This window comes from Pipistrellus hanaki (genome assembly GCF_964339955.1).
Source record: "Pipistrellus hanaki genome assembly, chromosome: 6".
Lineage (NCBI taxonomy): Eukaryota > Metazoa > Chordata > Mammalia > Chiroptera > Vespertilionidae > Pipistrellus > Pipistrellus hanaki.
In genome coordinates, this window is record NC_140508.1 from 62,189,246 (window position 1) to 62,208,840 (window position 19,595).

General features: G+C 37.5%; 1 protein-coding gene across 5 annotated transcripts in view; it reads right to left on the reverse strand.

The window, feature by feature from the left end:
* The window catches only part of SPIRE1 (spire type actin nucleation factor 1), a 103,440-nt gene that overhangs the window by 28,080 nt on the left and 55,765 nt on the right, over nt 1-19,595 (reverse strand). For 2 of the 5 annotated variants that reach the window (XM_084887312.1, XM_084887315.1), the window contains exons 5-9: nt 11,664-11,741; nt 8,802-8,966; nt 7,444-7,530; nt 5,368-5,497; nt 767-808 (exon numbers count right to left, since the gene is read on the reverse strand). In XM_084887312.1, coding sequence (XP_084743438.1) covers nt 767-808; nt 5,368-5,497; nt 7,444-7,530; nt 8,802-8,966; nt 11,664-11,741 — 502 coding nt within the window. The remainder of the gene's footprint in view (nt 1-766; nt 809-5,367; nt 5,498-7,443; nt 7,531-8,801; nt 8,967-11,663; nt 11,742-19,595) is intronic. The other 3 variants (XM_084887314.1, XM_084887316.1, XM_084887313.1) reach the window with 2 other exon arrangements.

A 19,595-nucleotide genomic window follows, 5' to 3' on the forward strand; every position in this document is an offset into this window, starting at 1 on the left:
TAAAAATTCTAACTTGCAAAATAATTTATGAGATTAAGATGGCTTGGAGCCTTCGCTCATATACAGTTTAAAAACTCCATTTAAAAAGAGGGCTGACTTTATAGATTACATTTACTCATTAGTAATTATTTGTTTCACTATTAATCCCTATCTACTTAAGGCGGAGGATGTCTAAACTTGTACCACAAACCCCGGGGCTCCGTATTCTATAACCAAAGGCATTCAGCGCTTTTTTTTCCATACTGTTAATAACACTCAGAACCATTTGAGACTTTGCCTTTCTACAGGAAGCAAAGACATATAAGTTCCTGCCCATCAACTGAGAAGCGGTGGTCCCCTGAAGTCTATCTATTATAAGCTGACAGTTTGCAGTTTAGCTACTTACAATAAATGCTTTGAGAATAAGATGTGTCAAAACTTTGTTTCTCGAAAGGTTTTTTCCTAGTCTCTTAAAAGCAAAGTTCTGTTGTAGACTGTGACATCATCGCTTTAGAAGACTGTGGGTGAGTGAGACCATCAGGACTGGCAGCCACATTCCTTAACCGTAGGTATGGTGTAATGGCTCTTCCATAAACCCTTGGAAGGCAACAGATTTTCTGCAGTTTTACTTCTTCTAAAGTATAAGCAGAAAGTCTTATTTTACTGACCACAGCCTAGAAGAAGCCTTTCAATTTTCTTTTTTGACATGTTTGAACAAGCAGATGAATGAAATGTATTTCACAGAAACCACGAAACCCACGTCAGGTGTGAAAGCATTTTTTTTTACCTGACAAGTCAAAACTGTGAGACATGCTAAGCGGCCGCACTGCTGGAAAAAAGAAAACAAACATAAAGAGAAAATAATTCAGCTGTTAGAAATATACAGGGGGGACAAAAGAGAAGGGAGAATCCAAGGAGACCTGGAGTGGCACATTTCAGACTGTAAGGCAGAAGGCAGTGAATAAAAATCTAAAATATAATGAGACCGTGAGTCTTAGTTTCAATTCTATTACTCAGACTTCAAATGAAGTAATAATAAAAGAAAATAACTTTTTAAAGAACATGTTAAAAATAAGCATGATAAAGTCAATTTTTAAAGAACCATAGTACTATAGAATTTTTTACTTCAGTATATTGATCAAAAGAAAAAAATAGTCATTTTAAAAAACACAGTTTTAGGGAACATACAAAATCTTTAAAATTTAAAGATAAATGTATTATTAAATAATTTATTTCGGGGTGAAAATTTGGCTTTCTGCATAGAGGTGAAACATTTTATATGAAATCTCATTTAAGAACTAGCAGCATCACAATCCGATATAATAAAAGCCTAGTATGCAAACTGTCCCCTGGAAGTTTGACCAGAGGGCGGGCTGGGGGAAGTGAGGGAGGCCCTGGCCAGTGGCAGCAGCGGCAGGCAACTGGGGGAAGGGAGGGAGTACCCAGCCAGCAGATGCTAGGAACCCTACCAGTGCATGAAATTTGTGCACTGGGCCTTGTATGTCAATAATTGTCTACTGAAGGCAGTGTAACCTTGTAGTCAAAAAGAGGCCTCAGGGGCCAGAATGCCTAAATCTGAACATCAGCTCTGCCACTTACTACCAGTGTGATTATGGGCAAGTTACTTAACCACTCTGTGCTTCAGTTACTTCATCTATAAAATGGTAATAATGATACCACACCTCATGGAACTGTTAGGAATATTAAATAATTTTGTACCACAAAAAAAAGAAGAAAAAAAAAAAAGGTGCTCAGAACAGTGCTTGGTGCACAGTAAAAAGCTCAATAAATATACTTTCTTAAGAATAAACTTATTTATTTCCTATTGAATACTTTGTGTGTTTTTTAAATTTTTATAACATACTAAAACCAATTTAATTTTATAACTTTAAGTGGATGAATTTCATGATAGGTAGATTTATCTTAATAAAACTTTTTAAAAAGGTTATACAAAGATTTGGTGAATTTGGGTATTCATGACCGTCAGAATTATCTATTTTCACCACAGCCCAAAATTCACACCAGGACTATGCACCCTGTGACCTAGGCTCAGGGGACAGGTCCTCTGTGGTCAGAAGAGGACAGAACATTAGATCTAGAGGGGAAGGAAGCACAGGCATGTCTGCCCAGTTTAAGTTTTCCAGGTGGATTGCCTATAACGTTCTAATGCCCACATTTAACAGCATGTAAATATCTCTAGATGTTTTTTGGCAGATATTTTTTTAAAGGAACAATTTATATTTACTACCCAAAGTCTCAATATAGTGTCTTAGAAAAAATGATGTGAAGGAAAAGCATTCAGTGACATCTCAACTTAGCAAGATGTCAGAATCCCATGCAGATGTTTTAAAAAGCACTTAAGTCAACAAAGGGGATGTGACTATTAAATGGGGCAAATAGAGCAACTATTTGTTAAGAACCATACTTATTGTTTAATAATCAGGAAATACTATTTTATGTATCTCATCCTAATATACAAACTACATTATAACTTTTAAATAACCAATTTACTGTGTTTTAGTTGTCTTTCAACATTTTACACTGACGAGAATAACTCCCCATACACCATTAAAAAAACTCTGCATCTCTAAACTTAAATACTAAAAAACAAAAACAAAGAAACTCAAATACTACCGAATCTAGATTTCCCCAATTATATAGAGAAAATAAAATGGTACACATTCTAAAAGCACTCATCACTCTTCTCCAATATATTAGTCTGCTCTTCTCTGGTACATGAGCATATCTTTTGAAATAGATTGACTACTGCACAAGAAAGAGATGCTATTATTTCTTGAAAGATGAGGTTCAGATTTTTCCAAGTTCCATATACCACGAAGAAGACAGCGATCAAGCATCATAGCCACTAGGATGTTTAGAAAAATGATGTTTTTAAAAGTAACAACTTGTATTTAAAATACAAAATCTCAATAAGAGATGTTAGGGAAAAGAAAATGATCAGATATGAACATTATGTTACAAGAATAGTAATTTCAGACTTAATAGGAAAATAGTCAGTGAAACAACAGAGAAATGGGTAAACACAGTTTAGCGATATGTGAGGATATCATGTCCTTATAAATAATGTTTTGAGTCATATTTAATGGCAGTGGAAGTGCTCATGCCACATACAATGTTAAATGAAGACAGAAGAATACTGTACATAATTTTTTTGTTTCCAATTCAAGATGCACAAGTAGATTGCAGGAACCGTCTCTGGTTGTTGAAACTGTGGATAGCATTTCTGTAAACATTTACATATTTCCTCCATTTCAACAGTGGTTTCTACTTGCAATTACATGGAGAAGAATGATTATAAAAATATCTAGGGAAACACTTCTTCAAGTTAATGCTGCCAAACTTATCCTAACCCAGCGGTCGGCAAACCGCAGCTCACGAGCCACATGAGACTGACACCCCCACTTCTTCAAAATAGACTCGCCCGGGCCGAAAACCGACTTCTGTGCATGGGCCACGAAATTTCAATCGCACTGTACGAGCGCACCCGCACGTGGTAGTTGGTGGAAGAGCCACACTCTAGGGGCCAAAGAGCCGCATGTGGCTTGTGAGCTGCGGTTTGCTAACCACTGTCCTAACCAAACCCCCCAAAGGAAAATTGTAAGAACCAATATACATCTACATAAATAATGAGCCCAAATCTTTTACTGTTCAAAAAATTTAAGATCACTTTGAAGACAGAAGTCTAGAAGTAAGACTCTATTATGTAAATGCTCATATGGATTTGTCACTTTGCATGATATAAACATATTTTAAAAATATCTTTATTGATATCAGAGAGGACTGATGAAGGAAAAAGATAGAAATATCAACGATGAGAGAGTCACTGATTGGCTGCCTCAGTACGCCCCACATTGGGGGTCCAGGCCACAACCCAGGCATGTGCCCTGACAGGAATCAAACCCTGACCAATCGATGCTCAACCACTGAGCCATGCTGGCTAGGCTAAACATCATTTTTAAGAGCCAACCCTTGCTGCCATAAAAATTAGATAGGGATAAACTGACATAACTTTTATTTTTAGGTTAGTAATTGTAAGGTACATTAAAAAATTTCAACACATATAGGAGTTCTTTTTACAGCCAAGTCTCTGTACTACGTACTGGGGTTACAATAGTGAACAAGACAGACACGGGTTCTGCCATCATGAAGGTCACAATGTAACAGAAGGGCTGAGAGTCAAGGAGCATCAATATGGAGTGACTGAAGATTTCAGAGCTGAACGCAGGGAGAGTAATCAGAACTGATGCAATAAATAAATCAGAGAAGATGGCAAGTTAGGTTAAGATAGTAGCTGTTGAGAGGAAGACTAGAAAGATCCAGAAGTAAAATCAACAGGGCTTGGCTGTTAAGAGTCAGAGATGATGCTGAGTTTGAGTTGGGCACACTGAGATGGGGAAACAGGAAGAGACGGTTTGGGTAGAAAGCAGATGAGTTTACTTGTGGACTTGTTGGGCTTGTTTTGCTTGTAGAATATAAGGAGGCTCTGTCTAGTAGACAGATGGATGCATGAGCTTGAACTTTTAGAGAAATCTGTGCTATAGATTGGGGGCTGGAAGATAGCCAGAAACAAAAACTATGGAAAAGGGCATGGTTGAACAGGAAGAAGTGAGCCCAAGATAGAAACTTGAAGAATCAAGAAGAGTCTCAAAGAAGCAGAAAAAGAAATCAGAGGAGAAAGTAGGTGAGGGTGGTGTCACAGAACTGATTCCTTTTCTGTTCAGGTGCCATTATAATCTATTTTCCTCATGAAAGTTTCTCTGAATTCTTCAGGCACCTTACAAATTGGAGGAGAGCTGTATAAACAAAATGTTTACAAACATTTTACAATATGATCTACCTATAAATCAAAATCAACGTGTGCGTATAGTATACATTAAACACATTAGATTTACTAAATACAATATAAAAAGTTTTATAATAAGGTAAGTGATACCAGATAGTAACTGATGCTTTTATCACCTAATACTCTATCTTTAAACCCATTATTAAGACAACAGAAACTTGCAGTAACACTATATCTTTATTCTAAAACATATCTTTGTATATGTGTCACAATTTATAAAATATTTTAACCACAATCTTATTTAATTCTTCCAAAAAAGCCATAATGCAGGTGTAGAGGAATTTTTATGCACCTTCTACTGACAAAGAAATAGACACTCAGAGAGGTAAAGACACTCTCCTCAAACCACAGTCTGGAGATTGGCAGAGCTCTGTCCACTCTGCCAGGATGTTCTTGTCCAGTTCAGGATCATGTAGGGAAAGACTTTCTTATTCTTGTACCATTCGTTCCACTAAGCTGATGATACAAAGACACCTTTCCAAGCGGGTGTGACTAGACCAGGAGTGTGGAAAGCAGGGACTCACCTAATCTGCTCCGTCTAATCTCTTCTGGGGAGACGGGCCGCAGCTTCCTTTCCGCTTTGATTTCTTCTAGTATTCTCTCATGGAGGCTCCGGGGCCGGGGCGGAGTGGGTTTTAGTTTTCTGGCTGAGGCCTTGGAAAAACACATATGGTTGGAGACTTAGAGTGGTCCTTAAATAGTTTTTACTTAAGTCCATTCATACAGTATAGTGTTATGAAATTATATTTTTCGGATTGACACATTGCTTGATAAAAAAAAAAACAAAACTATTTAAAGTCATTATCAAGATTCCTAAAGCATTAGGGAGATTGCTGAATTTCAGAGTGATTTAGTCCTGTGTGCTTAACTAATTTTAAAGCGACAACTGTGGCTCAGTGGTTGAGTGTCAATGTATGAACCAGGAGGTCACAGTTCAATCCAGGTCAGGGCACATGCTGAGTTTGTGGGCTCCATCCCCGGTGAGGAGTGTGCGGGAGGCAGCTGGTCAATGATTCTCTCTTATCACTGATGTTTCTTCTCTCTCTCTCCCTCTCTTCCTCTCTAAAATCAATATATACACATAAATATATATATACACATACATATGTGTGTGTATATATATATATATATATATATATATATATATATTATTTTTTTAAAAAAAGACAATTTTGCTAAAGTTAAAATTATGTTTCCTATATGCAAGCATGAGAGGCAATTAACTGAAATGCAAGCTATACTTTAATACTATTATTGTTTTTGAAAAGAATATCCTCAAGTTGCCACAATCTTCTCAGATTATTATTATCTTTATTCTATAGCTGCATGAATAAAGGCTCCAGAAGGCTGATTAACTTGCTCAGAGACATGGCTGCTAAATCTTGGAGATAGTGTGTACATCCAGGTTTATTTGACACCATGCTCTCTCTTCTCTCCTATGACCTGCATTCTTTTTTTAAAAAAAAATATATTTTTTATTGATTTTGTACAGAGAGGAATGGAGAGAGAGAGTTAGAAACATCAATGAGAGAGAGTCATCGATCAGCTGCCTCTTGCACACCCCCTACTGGGGATATGCCCGCAACCAAGGTACATGCCCTTGACCGGAATCGAACCCGGGACCTTTCAGTCCCCAAGCCGACGCTCTATCCATTGAGCCAAACCGGTCTCGGCTATGACCTGCATTCTTAATATTATTTCCTAGGTGGCCTCTTTCCCTTCTTTTAAAAAGATTTATAAGAGGGATCGTTAATTATGGTTTAGACCCTTTGTGCACTCCCTTTCAGATTAATGAATGTACAGGGTTAAGAGGCTTTGGTGAGGACTGGTATTGAGCCGAGGGAAGAAGTGAGAAACAAAGGAAACACAAACCAATGCTCATCCAGATTAAAATGTTCTGATTCCATGGTTATTAGAAAGAACCATTAACAGAGAAAGATAATATAAAAGTTGATGTACAGAAGGGTGAATTTACTGCAAAACAGTATGGAAATTACAACTTAATCAAAGAGGTTATTAGCACTATTAAGTAAACTGGATGGGCGGGCAATCCACACCAGGAACAATTTGGTATTATATTTAGCCATTATCCTAGAAAGTTTTTGTCCAGATTTTGCACTATAACCCAGGTTGTTTTGAATTGAAACATCCTAAGATAGCCTTGTATTAAACAAATGTTGAGTTTTCCTTGGACTTAAATGTAAATCTACAGCCTGGGAGTCACCATCTATATTCTATATATTTAAAGGCTAATATGCAAAGTGTCCCCTTGGGAGTTCAACCGGGAACTCGAATGCTAGCTATGACATGCGCTGACCACCAGGGGACGGCATAGAACGAAGGAAGGCCCCGGCTGGTGGCCAGCAGCTGGAGAAGGAAGGCTCTGCCAGCAGTGAGAAGGCCCCAATCGGCCCTGATCACTGGCCAGGCTTAGGGACCTTTCTTGTGCACGAATTTCATACACCAGGCCTCTAATTCTGAGAATAAAAGCTCAATGCAAAAACTAACCACTTTAAGAGCCGAGTTCTAGAGATCACACTCTACAGGAGAATAATTCATTCTGTTAACTCTAATCAAGAGGAATACATCAAATTACATACTGGATTTAAAGGAGGTCTTGATCTGATGAAGTCGAGAATGATTTCATGAGCACTTTTTTTTAACCGAGGAGGAATATCACCATTCACCTGAAAAAGGAAGACAGAAAGTAGATTCACTTGATTATAGCAGTGATTTTCAACAGTGTGCTGCAAGAATTTTTAAAACAAGCAATACCTGACTATTTAGTCAGGGGCACTGACCTCTTTTCTCTTACATTGAAAAATAAAATAAAAAATGACAGACAATCTTAATCAGAGAAACAAGTATCACATGATCTCACTCATATGTGGAATCTAATGAACAAAAATAAATTCATGAAGAAAATATATCCAGAGACATAGAAGCATGGAAGAGACTGATGAATCTCAGTGGCAAGGCAGTGGTGGGTGGGTGGGGAGAGATTTAACCAAAGAATTTATATGCATATATGCATAATCCCTGGGTCTTCTTTAAGAAGTAAAAGAAGAAAATAAAGGATCAAAAATACAAATCATATGATATACGGTGACCAAATGCTGACTACAAAAGATTCACTTCAAATAAAAAACAAAACAAAAAGAAAGCTGTGATAGCAATACTTATACCAGACAAATTAGATCTAAAAACAAAATAAATGAACAAGAAGAACAGAAACAGACTCATAGATACAGAGAACAGTTTGACGGTTATGAGATGGGAGGGAGCATGGGGGGAAGGGTGAAAAGCTGAAGGTACAAATTGGCAGTTTCAGAAGAGTCACGGGGGTGTAAAGTACCACATAGGGAATATAATCAATAATACTGTAATAACTATGTATGATGTCAGATGGGTACTAGATTTATCAGGTGGTTAGGTTATATAATGATTTAACTTCTAAGAACTTAATTCAAGGATTTAATTGTAGTTATTCAAAAAATGTATATACAAGGTAAAACAAAACAGGATGTTGATAACTGGATACAAGTTGATTAGTTTAATAAACTCTGGGATAGCCATAAGCTGGAAAAGATATAGTCATGTAGAAATGATGTTGAATATACAATGACATGAGAAAATGCTCATACGTTAAGTGAAAATAACAGGTTAGAAAACAAAGATTCCAATGTTAATCCATATTGTCCAAATAAAATGTATAGAAAAAAAATTGAAGGTTATATACCAGCATGTTAGCAAAATTTCTCTCTGGATTGTGGAATTACATACCTTTAATTTTTTTCTTTGAGCTTTTTTATATTTTCCAAATTTTCTATAAATGATCATGTATTACTTTTATGAGAAAAAATCATTTTTAAGTATAACATTGAAAAGAACATTTTCAACAATAAAATTACTGCAGAATATCCATTTGAATCCATGAATAGTTTTCTATGTTTCTTACCATCACTTTTCGCAAAGTGTATCTTTTGGATCTAATGTCATCCATTAGCATCTCATAAGGGGTGAGTTGATATTCAATGGGCAAAGGGTTGTACTGCCGCTCTTGGACCTTTTTAAGTTTTACTCCATTCCGCAAATCCCTCATCACCTGCACCCAGAATCGAGCCTGAAAGTATCAATGGCGGAGAGACATCAATGAATGAATTTATTAGTGTCACTCAGAAATAGCTACAGTCACTCAGAAAAAAAATGAAAACTTGGATTGCAAACAAAAACTATTTTAAAATTAAATTTCAGGATACTAAAAAGTGAGTAAAAAGCCCAGTAGAGAATCCACAAGCTTTAACTGCTCAGACACTTGGGTATAAATCCTAACTCATTCACTTTGGTAGACATTAATGGTCTCAGTTATTCAGGCCTCCTTGTGTCTACACTGTTATGTAGCTTTGCTCACTAGGGGAAGACTGCACTTCTCACACCTTGACTATACGATTTGCTTGGCCATTGGAATAGTAATGGATATGACGTGACTCAGGGCTTCAAAAGCAAATGCACAATGGGCTGTCATTCGTACTTCTATTATAGCTATAAGGACAAAATGCCTGGATTGACATGATACCCACTGGAATGACCACCTAGAGAAGGATGAGACACACATAGAGCGGAGTTACTACAACTGATCTGTAAACTCATGAGCTATTACTGTCTAATGCCACAGTGCTTTTGCAGTGTTTGGTTACATGGCATTATAGTGACCATAACAAACTTATACAACCACCTACTAGCTATTGGACATCCAGGTAGCTGCTTCGCCTTTTTGAACCCTGACTTCCTTATCACTAAAAGAAAATGGTACTTCATAACATGTTGAGCAGATCAGAGATGTTCTCTACATAGAACATGTGTTCTGAACATGGAAAATGCATAAAAATGATAATTTTTATGTTATTATCTTTGCACAAATTATTTAATATCAGTTTTCTTATCTACAAATAGCAAATTGCCTTGTCTATCCTTCAAAAGAATGAGATATATATGAAATACTTATAGTAATATAAAATATATTAAATATAAATATTAACCCTTTTATTTTCCCGCTTTATAAGCTACAGTGTTATAGTCTGTACTTCATTGAAAATTAAATCAATATGATATTTAACTGAAATATTATAGTTTGTTACAATTAATAAGTATCTCAAATAGCTACTTAAATATATTTTAACATCAAGTGGTATAATTTAAAAGAATTGTCTATAAAGATAACTCTGATTAAATTTCTCAAAAATGTCCCCCCAAACAATCTGTGACTAAAAAGCAAAACCAAAATGCATACCATTTATTATTCCAAAAAGAATTTGAGGTACTTAATATTGAGGTATACCCATCAGAACATTCTTTCTTCATTTCATTCTAATCTTTCTAGGTAATTAGAAAGCAGATCTAGCCGAAACTGGTTTGGCTCAGTGGATAGAGCGTCGGCCTGCAGACTGAAAGGTCCCAGGTTCGATTCTGGTCAAGGGCATATACCTTGGTTGCGGGCATATCCCCAGTAGGGGGTGTGCAAGAGGCAGCTGATTGATGATTCTCTCTCATCGATGTTTCTGACTCTTTATCCCTCTCTCTTCCTCTCTGTAAAAAATCAATAAAAAATATATTTTAAATAAATAAATAAAATATGAAGAGAGAAAAAAGAAAGCAGATCTAATATGGTCAAAAGCAAGTTGTTCATATCCCCCAAATCTGCATCTTTTCCTACTCCCTCATTTAATAATGTCATTACTTATCCAGTGTACTTAACCTAAAAGTCAGAATCCTAAAATGTGTTTTCCCACTGATACCTGAACATACCTCCGTCTACTTCTGACATTCACTGTCCTGTCCCCAAGGCCGTGATACCTGCCCGACTTTAAATCATCTATGAGGACAGGAATTCAGGGACCTGGTACCAGGCTGGAAAAACAGTAGACACTCAAATGTGTCACATGAATACACCACCATCATCTGCTCTAGAAATCTGTCTTCTGTTTTATGAAGGCAGAGACCCCATATTATTTATTCATTCTGCATCCCAAGGGCCTGAATCAGGTAACTATTCATTAAATAATTGAATATACTAAACTATAGTTTTATACCTTATCCTGAAACAGAGCATAAATTCTGATTTACATATAAGATTATGCTAAAGTATTAATATAACCAGAAAGATCAATATTTTAAAACACCAAACCTCCAGAGATATTGAGGTGATTCTAATAAAATCATATCATTTTATTAAATGGAAAATAGATATTTCCTCAAATTCATGTAACATCAATTCATACTATTGCCGAAACCGGTTTGGCTCAGTGGAGAGAGTGTCAGCCTGTGGACTGAAAGGCCCCAGGTTCGATTCCAGTCAAGGGCATGTACCTTGGTTGTGGGCACATCCCTAGTAGGGAGTGTGTACGAGGCAGCTGGTCGATGTTTCTCTCTCATCAATGTTTCTAACTATTTCTCTCCCTTCCTCTCTATAAAAAATCAATAAATTTTTTTTTAATTCATACTACAGTCCTTAACAACCAGTTATTTATTCTCCAACACTAAAGAGAATTGGGGGGGGGGGGGGCGCGCACGAAACCGGTTTGGCTCAGCGGTAGAGTGTCTGTCTGTGGACTGAAAGGTCCCAGGTTCGATTCCCAGGGCATGTACATTGGTTGCGGGCACATCCCCGGTAGGGGGTGTGCAGGAGGCAGCTGGTCGATGTTTCTCTCTCATTGATGTTTCTAACTCTCTATCTCTCTCCCTTTCTCTCTGTAAAAAATCAATAAAATATATTTTTTTAAAAATAGGGAGAGAGAGAACAGGGAGAATGCCCAGCTCTTACCCAGTCAGCGTTTTTCAGCTCCTCCAGTTCTGTGTTTGATTCATCGCTCTTCTCCATTTCTTGAATCTTCTTAAGATTCTACCAGTTGAAATAAAAATATTTGGCATAAAAATTTCATTAAACTACCTTGTCAATTTAAAATTTTTAATTGATGCCTTCAGATAAAATATAAACAACACGGTTTTTGAAGCAGATAATACAGGTAATACAGGTAGTGTCAGGTTGAACAGAATCACCAATTCTTCAGGAAAACCTTCCCTTCCTCCTTGAACAAGCCAAATCTTCCTGCCACACAACTTTGTAGCACCATAAACCTTTCCTCTATAGTTCTTATCAACACTATTTTACATTTGTGACTTACTCTAGGCTTCATGACTCAGATTTCTGTTCTCAGAAGCTAATATAGGCATTGCCACTTTTTGATGCTCAATATATATTTGTCTAATAATTTAATACATTTCAAAATACAAAATGTTCTTTTATTTATTTTTAATTTGATACATGTATATATTGCAAAATGGCTATAACAATAAGGCAATAAGGTTAGTTCCACTTCCATCACCTCACATAATTACGTATTTTTTTAATGGTGAGAACATTTAAGATCTACTCTCTTTGTAACTTTTAAGTATTCTACCTAGGTAATAAAAGAGTAATATGCAAATTAACCAAAACTCTGCTACACCCACAAACCACACCCACAAGCCAATCAGAGTGAGTATGCAAATAAACCCAACCAATATGGCTGCAGCCACAGAGAGCAGGAGGGAGGCTTGGGTTTCCCAGGCAATGGAAGAAGCCAAGCTTTCTGCCTGCCCTAGCCAGCCTAAGCCTCCACTCAAGGCTACAAAGTTTCAGTTATAGAAGGTAAACAAATCCAAACAAAAATGGTGGCAGCCACGGAGCAAGCAGAAGGCTTGGCTCAGCTCCAGGCAACAAAGTTTCAATTGTAGAAGGTAAATAAATTCCAGATACCAGGGACTCTGCTTGGGTCACCGGCCTGCAAACCACCACAAGTCCCTTGCTCAGGCTGCCCCACGCCCCAAGGGAACCCCCACCCTGATCAGGGACACCCTTCAGGGCAAACCAGCTGGCCTCCACCCGTGCACCAGGCCTCTATCCTATCTAATAAAAGAGTAATATGCAGATTGACCATCACTCCAACACACAAGATGGCTGCTCCCATGTGGTCAAAGATCCTTCCCCATGTGGACACAAGATGGCCATCACAAGATGGCCAGCAGAGGAGGGCAGTTGGGAGGGACCAGGCCTGCAAGGGAGGGCAGTTGGGGGTGATCAACCCTGTAGGGGAGGGCAGTTAGGAGTGACCAGGCTGGCAGAGGAGGGAAGTTGGGGGCAAACAGGCTGGCAGGGGAGCAGTTAGACAGCAATCAGGCTGGCAGGGGAGTGGTTAGGGGGTGCTCAGGCTGGCAGGCAGAAGCGGTTAGGGGCAGTCAGGAAGGCAGGCGAGTAGTTGGGAGCCAGCCGTCCTGGATTGTGAGAGGGATGTCCGACTGCCTGTAGTTACTGCACTGAGAACATCTGAGATTTGGGTGGCACCCTATCATCTTACCTGCCTTTTCCTGAGGGCCTGTCCTGGGGATAGAGAAAGAAGCCAGGCCTGAGCACAGGGTTTGGGGTACTGGATCCATCTGTGCCTGAAGCTAACGGTACCCTTAAACTTCCCACTTATGGGGGCCAATAAACTCGGCCCACTGCACCAGTGCTAATTTGAGGGGACTGTCACTTGCAATGGAAACAGTTATGGTTTAATATGTCCTCTCAGTCTAGAAATATGAGTTCATTCTTCGTTGTCTTTGGGGTACTCTGGTAGAATAGAAGAAACATATGGCTTCTTTTCCATCCAACCTTACTTTTTACTATTCTCCAACATATCCCTGACTATATGTAGTCAGGATGGTCTCACTGATATGCCTCTACACATCTCCACCTGTACTTATGCTGTGATAAAATCTCTAACTCTCTGCTACTAAGAAACACTATCTGTTCTTTATAATACAGGACATAATTTCAATGAACAGTCCAAGAATTTCACGTTTATTTTTCTGAACAGTAGCATAAATTGTAACTCAGATACTTCCTAGCTGTGTGACTTTGAACAAGTTATTAAACTGCTCTAATCCTCAGTTTGATGTTTTCATCTATAAAATGCAGATAACTACCTTTAGAATTCTGTTACTACTACATAAAGTAATACAGGAGAAATACAGCATGCAGCCTGGCTCATGATAAGCATATAGTAGGTATTAACTTTATAAGCCAATGAATATCTGTGGGGATTTGATTGTGAACACTTTTACTCCATCACAAAAACACTGCATTCTTTTTACCAAGTAAGATCTCCCTTTAGCTTCTTTATGAAATAAAATTCTGATTCAGCAATAAATCACTATAATACAGTTAAGAATCTATAAATACTATAATCGAACAAGCTACAACAAATGTGCAACTAAAAATCTCACGTTTTTCTCATTTGCAGCAAAAACAAATGAGATATTTGAAACAAAAATACAGATTTTTCTAATTTTAGAAATAAGCTTCTGTCAATTATATTCTAGCTTCTGAATAAACAATTTTGCTTGCACAAATGTAATAACAGATGCCAACCTGTGCCTGGAATATGATGAAAAAGTTCTGAGAGCACTCACATGGCAATTAACTCTCCCCATTTCTAACATAACCAGTTTCAAGATAACAATTAGAACTGCTCCTTGGCAACATTTTCAGCTCCTGGCATGTTAAAAATAAAGAAATTAAATCTACTGTGTAAATTACAAGTATATCAAAGCTCAAAGAGTATTTTTAACTCACATGTCTCTTCTTAAATTAAACTATCCTTACAAATATATTCACGTATAAAAATAATCTCTCTATATAAAAGCCTAACCGTTCGACTGTTAGCTATGGCACATACTGACCACCAGGGGGTAGATGCTCAACACACAGGCATGGAAACATGGTACAGACTAATAAATCTCAGAGGGGGGAGGGTGGAGAGAGATTAACCAAAGATCTTATATGCATACCCGAGGCCCAGTGCACAGATTTGTGCCCTGGTGTGGTCCTTCGCCTGACCTGCGGGGGGCAGGGTCGAAACGGGCAGTATGACATCCCCCGAGGGGTCCCAGATTGCGAGAGGGTGTAGATCAGGCGAGGGACCTCACCGGTGCATGAATCCATGCACCAGGCCTTTAGTATTTTAATAACAGCATTTTAATGATCGCCATTTTCCTCCATATTGTTAACTATTTGTCATCTAATGGTATTCCCCTATGCAAAGTTCAGAAACTTTTAAATGTGTAAAAAGGAATGTTTCAATAATTCCGTGAACCACGTTTTTTTACTCAGTTAAAATATGGTAATATACTTTCAAAGAAATTACATTGTTTTTTCTCCTAACAGAAGATACTACATATAAAATTCCTTTTTATATTCCTATGTATAATAGTCCCTTTGAAGTAAAATAATTTAGCAACAGTCTCATTAAAGATAAACTGAGCTCAAGGACTGCATCATGAAATTATGATTTTTTTGTACAGCACAAATTGAAATAATATATGTAAATCACAATAAAATGTCACTGTAGTGTGATTATATAGTATAAAATATACTCATATAATCTTTTGAAAATTCATAATAAACCATGAGTATTTGCAATTCATCTTCTTACTTCATAATTCCAATATCTGATCAAAGAAGAGCAGTTAAAGATAAATTGGCTCCAATCTGGGCATCTAGAAAAGTTAGGGTAACCTTAACCATTCAATTTGACTAATGAGATGTGAGGATCATTTAAACATTTAGAAAATCAAGACATCAGTAAATGCTCATTTTAAATAGCGGTAGCTATGTGTATTGGTAGAGGGAACAAAATGTTTCATTCCCTGGTTAGCCGCTGGCGGCGCCCTGAGTTCACTTGCCACGGCCCTCCTCACACTGCTGGAACACTGCTCCTACACTGTCAGTCCTACTCAGTATCCTATTCACCACTATGTCCCCAATGAAAATGGAAGGCACAGCTTGTGGTGAGAACCACAGAAATTCATAAAAAGTCTTAGAATAGGCCCTAGCTAGTTTGGCTCAGTGGATAAGAGCATCAGCCTGTGGACTGAAGAGTCCTGGGTTCAATTCCAGTCGAGGGCACATGCCTGGGTTGCGGGCTCAATCCCCAGTGGGGAGCATGCAGGAGGCAGCCAATCGATTCTCTCTCATCATTGATGTTTCTATCTCTCTCTCCCTTCTTCTCTGAAATAAATAAAAATATGTTTTAAAAAATAAGTCTTAGAATAGTATTTCACACAAAGTATAGAATAAATATTAGCTATTATTAATTGTAGTAGCATGTGTCATGTAGGAGACACACTAAATAACTGTAGTATGAATTAATTTTGCCAACTGATCCTAGTTCTTTTGAAATCTAGTGCTTCTTCACTCACATGTATATGCTACAGCAAAATATGGCTATTACATTCTCACAATTCTTCACCAAAATTCCCCAGTTCCTTCACAGTTTCTTCCATATTGAGGTTTATAGATACCTCCCTTCTATATAGATACATCCTGACTTCTTTTCTCAAGATTCATTGTTGTTGGTGGTCACTATTTCTAAAACATTAAAAAGTAGTGCTGATCCCAATTATTTTTATCACCGTGGACAGCTAATTTATTACAGGCTGTTAAACTGTGCTTCAGTTTCCTACCTACAAAATGATGGGAGGCATGCAGAGTAGAGGGGGTCAAGGGGAAAAAACCCACAAACAAAGGAGACATCTGTAATACTTTCAAAATGATGGGAGGAAAAGGGTAATTCCACCTAATTAATAGGAATATCATGATAAAGTATTCACATAAGCAATAAATAAGACATACTCAGGGTTTATAACTGTTTAAGTGAATATTTTATCTGAGCTCAGAGCTGTTGCTGGGGCTTTGGATCGTTTTCCCCTCAGAGGTACATTAATGTTCTTAAAGTGGAAATGTTGTAAAAATTTAAAAAATGAGTAGTATTCAATCTCAACACCCTACTCCTCAGGTTCCCACTTCGAACAGCAGGATAAATGTTGTAGGAGTTGGCTATAAGGAACTTAAGGCTGATTCTATTCTGATCTATTTGTTCTTGAATGTTAATATGCTAAACATTTAGGAACATACAACTTGAGAACCAAATGTGATATTTACTAGGTTAAAAAACACACATAGCTGAAACCAGTTTGGCTTAATGGATAGAGCGTCGGCCTGTGGAGTGAAAGATCCCGTGTTCGATTCCGGACAGGGGGCATGTAGGTACCTTGGTTGAGGACACATCCCCAGTGGGGGGTGTGCAGGAGGCAGCTGGTCGATGTATCTCTCTCATCTCATCGATATTTCTAACTCTCTCTCTCCCTTCCTCTCTGTAAAAAATCAATAAGATATATTTAAAACACACACACACACACACACACACACACACACACCATCTCACTGATGAATGGCCATAGTGTTGTCCTAAGCTGAGGAAGCAGCAAGGAAACATACCTAAAAAGAGCATAAGAGATTTTGTCCTAGGATGCCTAATTCTATGACAGACTTGGCAATATAAACATAGTCATTGCTCCTAGGTTCTCAATCTAGAGAGCAGATAGATAGATGTAAACACTGATTATAAGTGATAGAAGCCAGAGAAAAATGTTCTATCAATGAACACAGAGAATAAATAAATTAACTGCAGCCAGAAAAAAAAAATTTCAGAGGAGTGGACATTTGAGTTAGGTCTGCAAAATAAGTAGGCATTTTCTAAGCTAGAGAAGAGAGGAAAAGGAGATTTTGGGTAGCTGCAGAGGCCCTAGGAGATTGGGGACTGGAGAAAGGGTAACAGAAGAGGCATATAAGATGGGAAACAGTGAATGAAGAGCTCTGAGAGGTCAGATTGTGGCCCAATTGCATGTGGTTTCCTACATCATGTTAAGGGGTCTATCACACTTTCCACCTATGAGTATCAAGGAGCCCACAACGTTTTTACACAGGGGTCTAATACTGTAGGATAGACTGTATGTGAGAAGGGAAAAAAGTTAAGAGGCTTTGCCACAGCCAGACCACTGCATGAGAAAGGTTCAAGCAGGGAGAATATGAAGGAGGTTCTGCATTCCGCAGATGGCCAACAGTGTTAGAAGACCGAGATTCAAGTTTCACGGTAATACATCAGATCTACAACATCTGAACTACAGATTCGCTAATTCATTCAACACTAACCAAATATTTACAAAGGCCCTATTACAATGGGATATAGCAGTAAATAAAAGAAAAAAAGGTTTCTGCTCTCAATGAGATTATATTCCAGTGGAAGATATTAATGACTAAGAAAAGAGAGCAACAGGACAACTACAGACTGTGATGGCTACTAGAAAGGAAATAAATAGGGAAATATGATTTTAAAGAATGTGATCAATATAAAAGGATGAGATGTTCTTTCAGCTGAGCCCTGAAGAAAGCAATGAAAAGAAAACCCAACTATAATTAAAAGGTGAATGAAGACAATTTATAGGAGGAATTTAAGATGTTAACAAGAAACTAATTAAGCACCACAGGTGCAGTCACACTTGAGAGGAGATCAAAGATCATTATAATCAGATAATCAGAAATGGCAATCCACACCTGTGGACCTGCCTCTGAAGAAATCCAAGATGGCTTAACTATATCAGACATCTTATCCCTCCAAGATCAAAATGTTTGGAATAGTCTACCTTCGTTCTGGGTTGTTTATATGTATGATGTGAGAAGGTGAAAGGGAGGAGAACATTTTCATCACTTTGAGTACATGTCAGAAAAAGCATTTCAGAAGAGTGGACATTTGAGTTAGATTTTCAGCATAAGTAGGCATTTTCTACATGAGGGAAGTGAGGAAAAAGACTTTTCAGGAAATTTGAAATGTGAATTATGAAAAGTCAAAACAAATTATGAGTATAAAAATCTATTTCACATAGCTTCTAATATTGTGTTCTTATTGCAATTTCTATATGAGCATGTGTTATGCTCAATTATTTTTATTGTTTATTCATTTGTGAGTAATAGAACTGTATTAGGAATTGCTTCTTTACAGGGATTTTTACCATTAGATTTTAAAATACAGAATTTTTAGTCTTTACTGACATCAATATAGTAGTAATGTCAATATTGAGTGCTACAGCTCAAATTAACAACATTGAATTGCTTGCCTATAAAATCCAACTCAAATTTACAACATAATATAATAATTTCATAGCAAATTTTACTGGGTATGAAGTTAAAATGTTTATCTGTATACTCTTTGCCTATATAACCAGATTGGTACAAAAGTGAGGAAAACCTTGTTGAATAAATAGAACAAAGATTTAGTCACATGAACTATATTTTCTTTTCCTTTTTTTTCTTTTAAAAAAAATATATTTTATTGAATTTTTTACAGAGAGGAAGGGAGAGGGATAGAGAGCCAAAAACATCGATGAGGGAGAAACATCCATCAGCTGCCCCCTGCACACCTCCCACTGGGGACGTGCCCACAACCAAGATACATGCCCTTGACTGGAATCGAACCCAGGATCCTTCAGTCTCAGGCCGATGCTCTATCCACTGAGCCAAACTGGTTTTGGCATGAACTATATTTTCTGTAGACAATGTAACTAGAAGGAACCTTAGCATGTTTCATTACCCCTTCTCCTGTTTTAAAGACAAGCAAACAAAAATTTAGCAAAGGCTATTTGACTTAGGCCACATGAATAATGAGTGGAAGAATACGATTCACCAACAATAAAGGTTTGTATTAATTAATTAATTTATTTATTTATTTATTTTATTGATTTTCCACAGAGAGGAAGGGAGAGGGATAGAGAGCTAGAAACATCAATGAGAAAGAAACATCGACCAGCTGCCTCCTGCACACCCTCTACCTGGGACCTT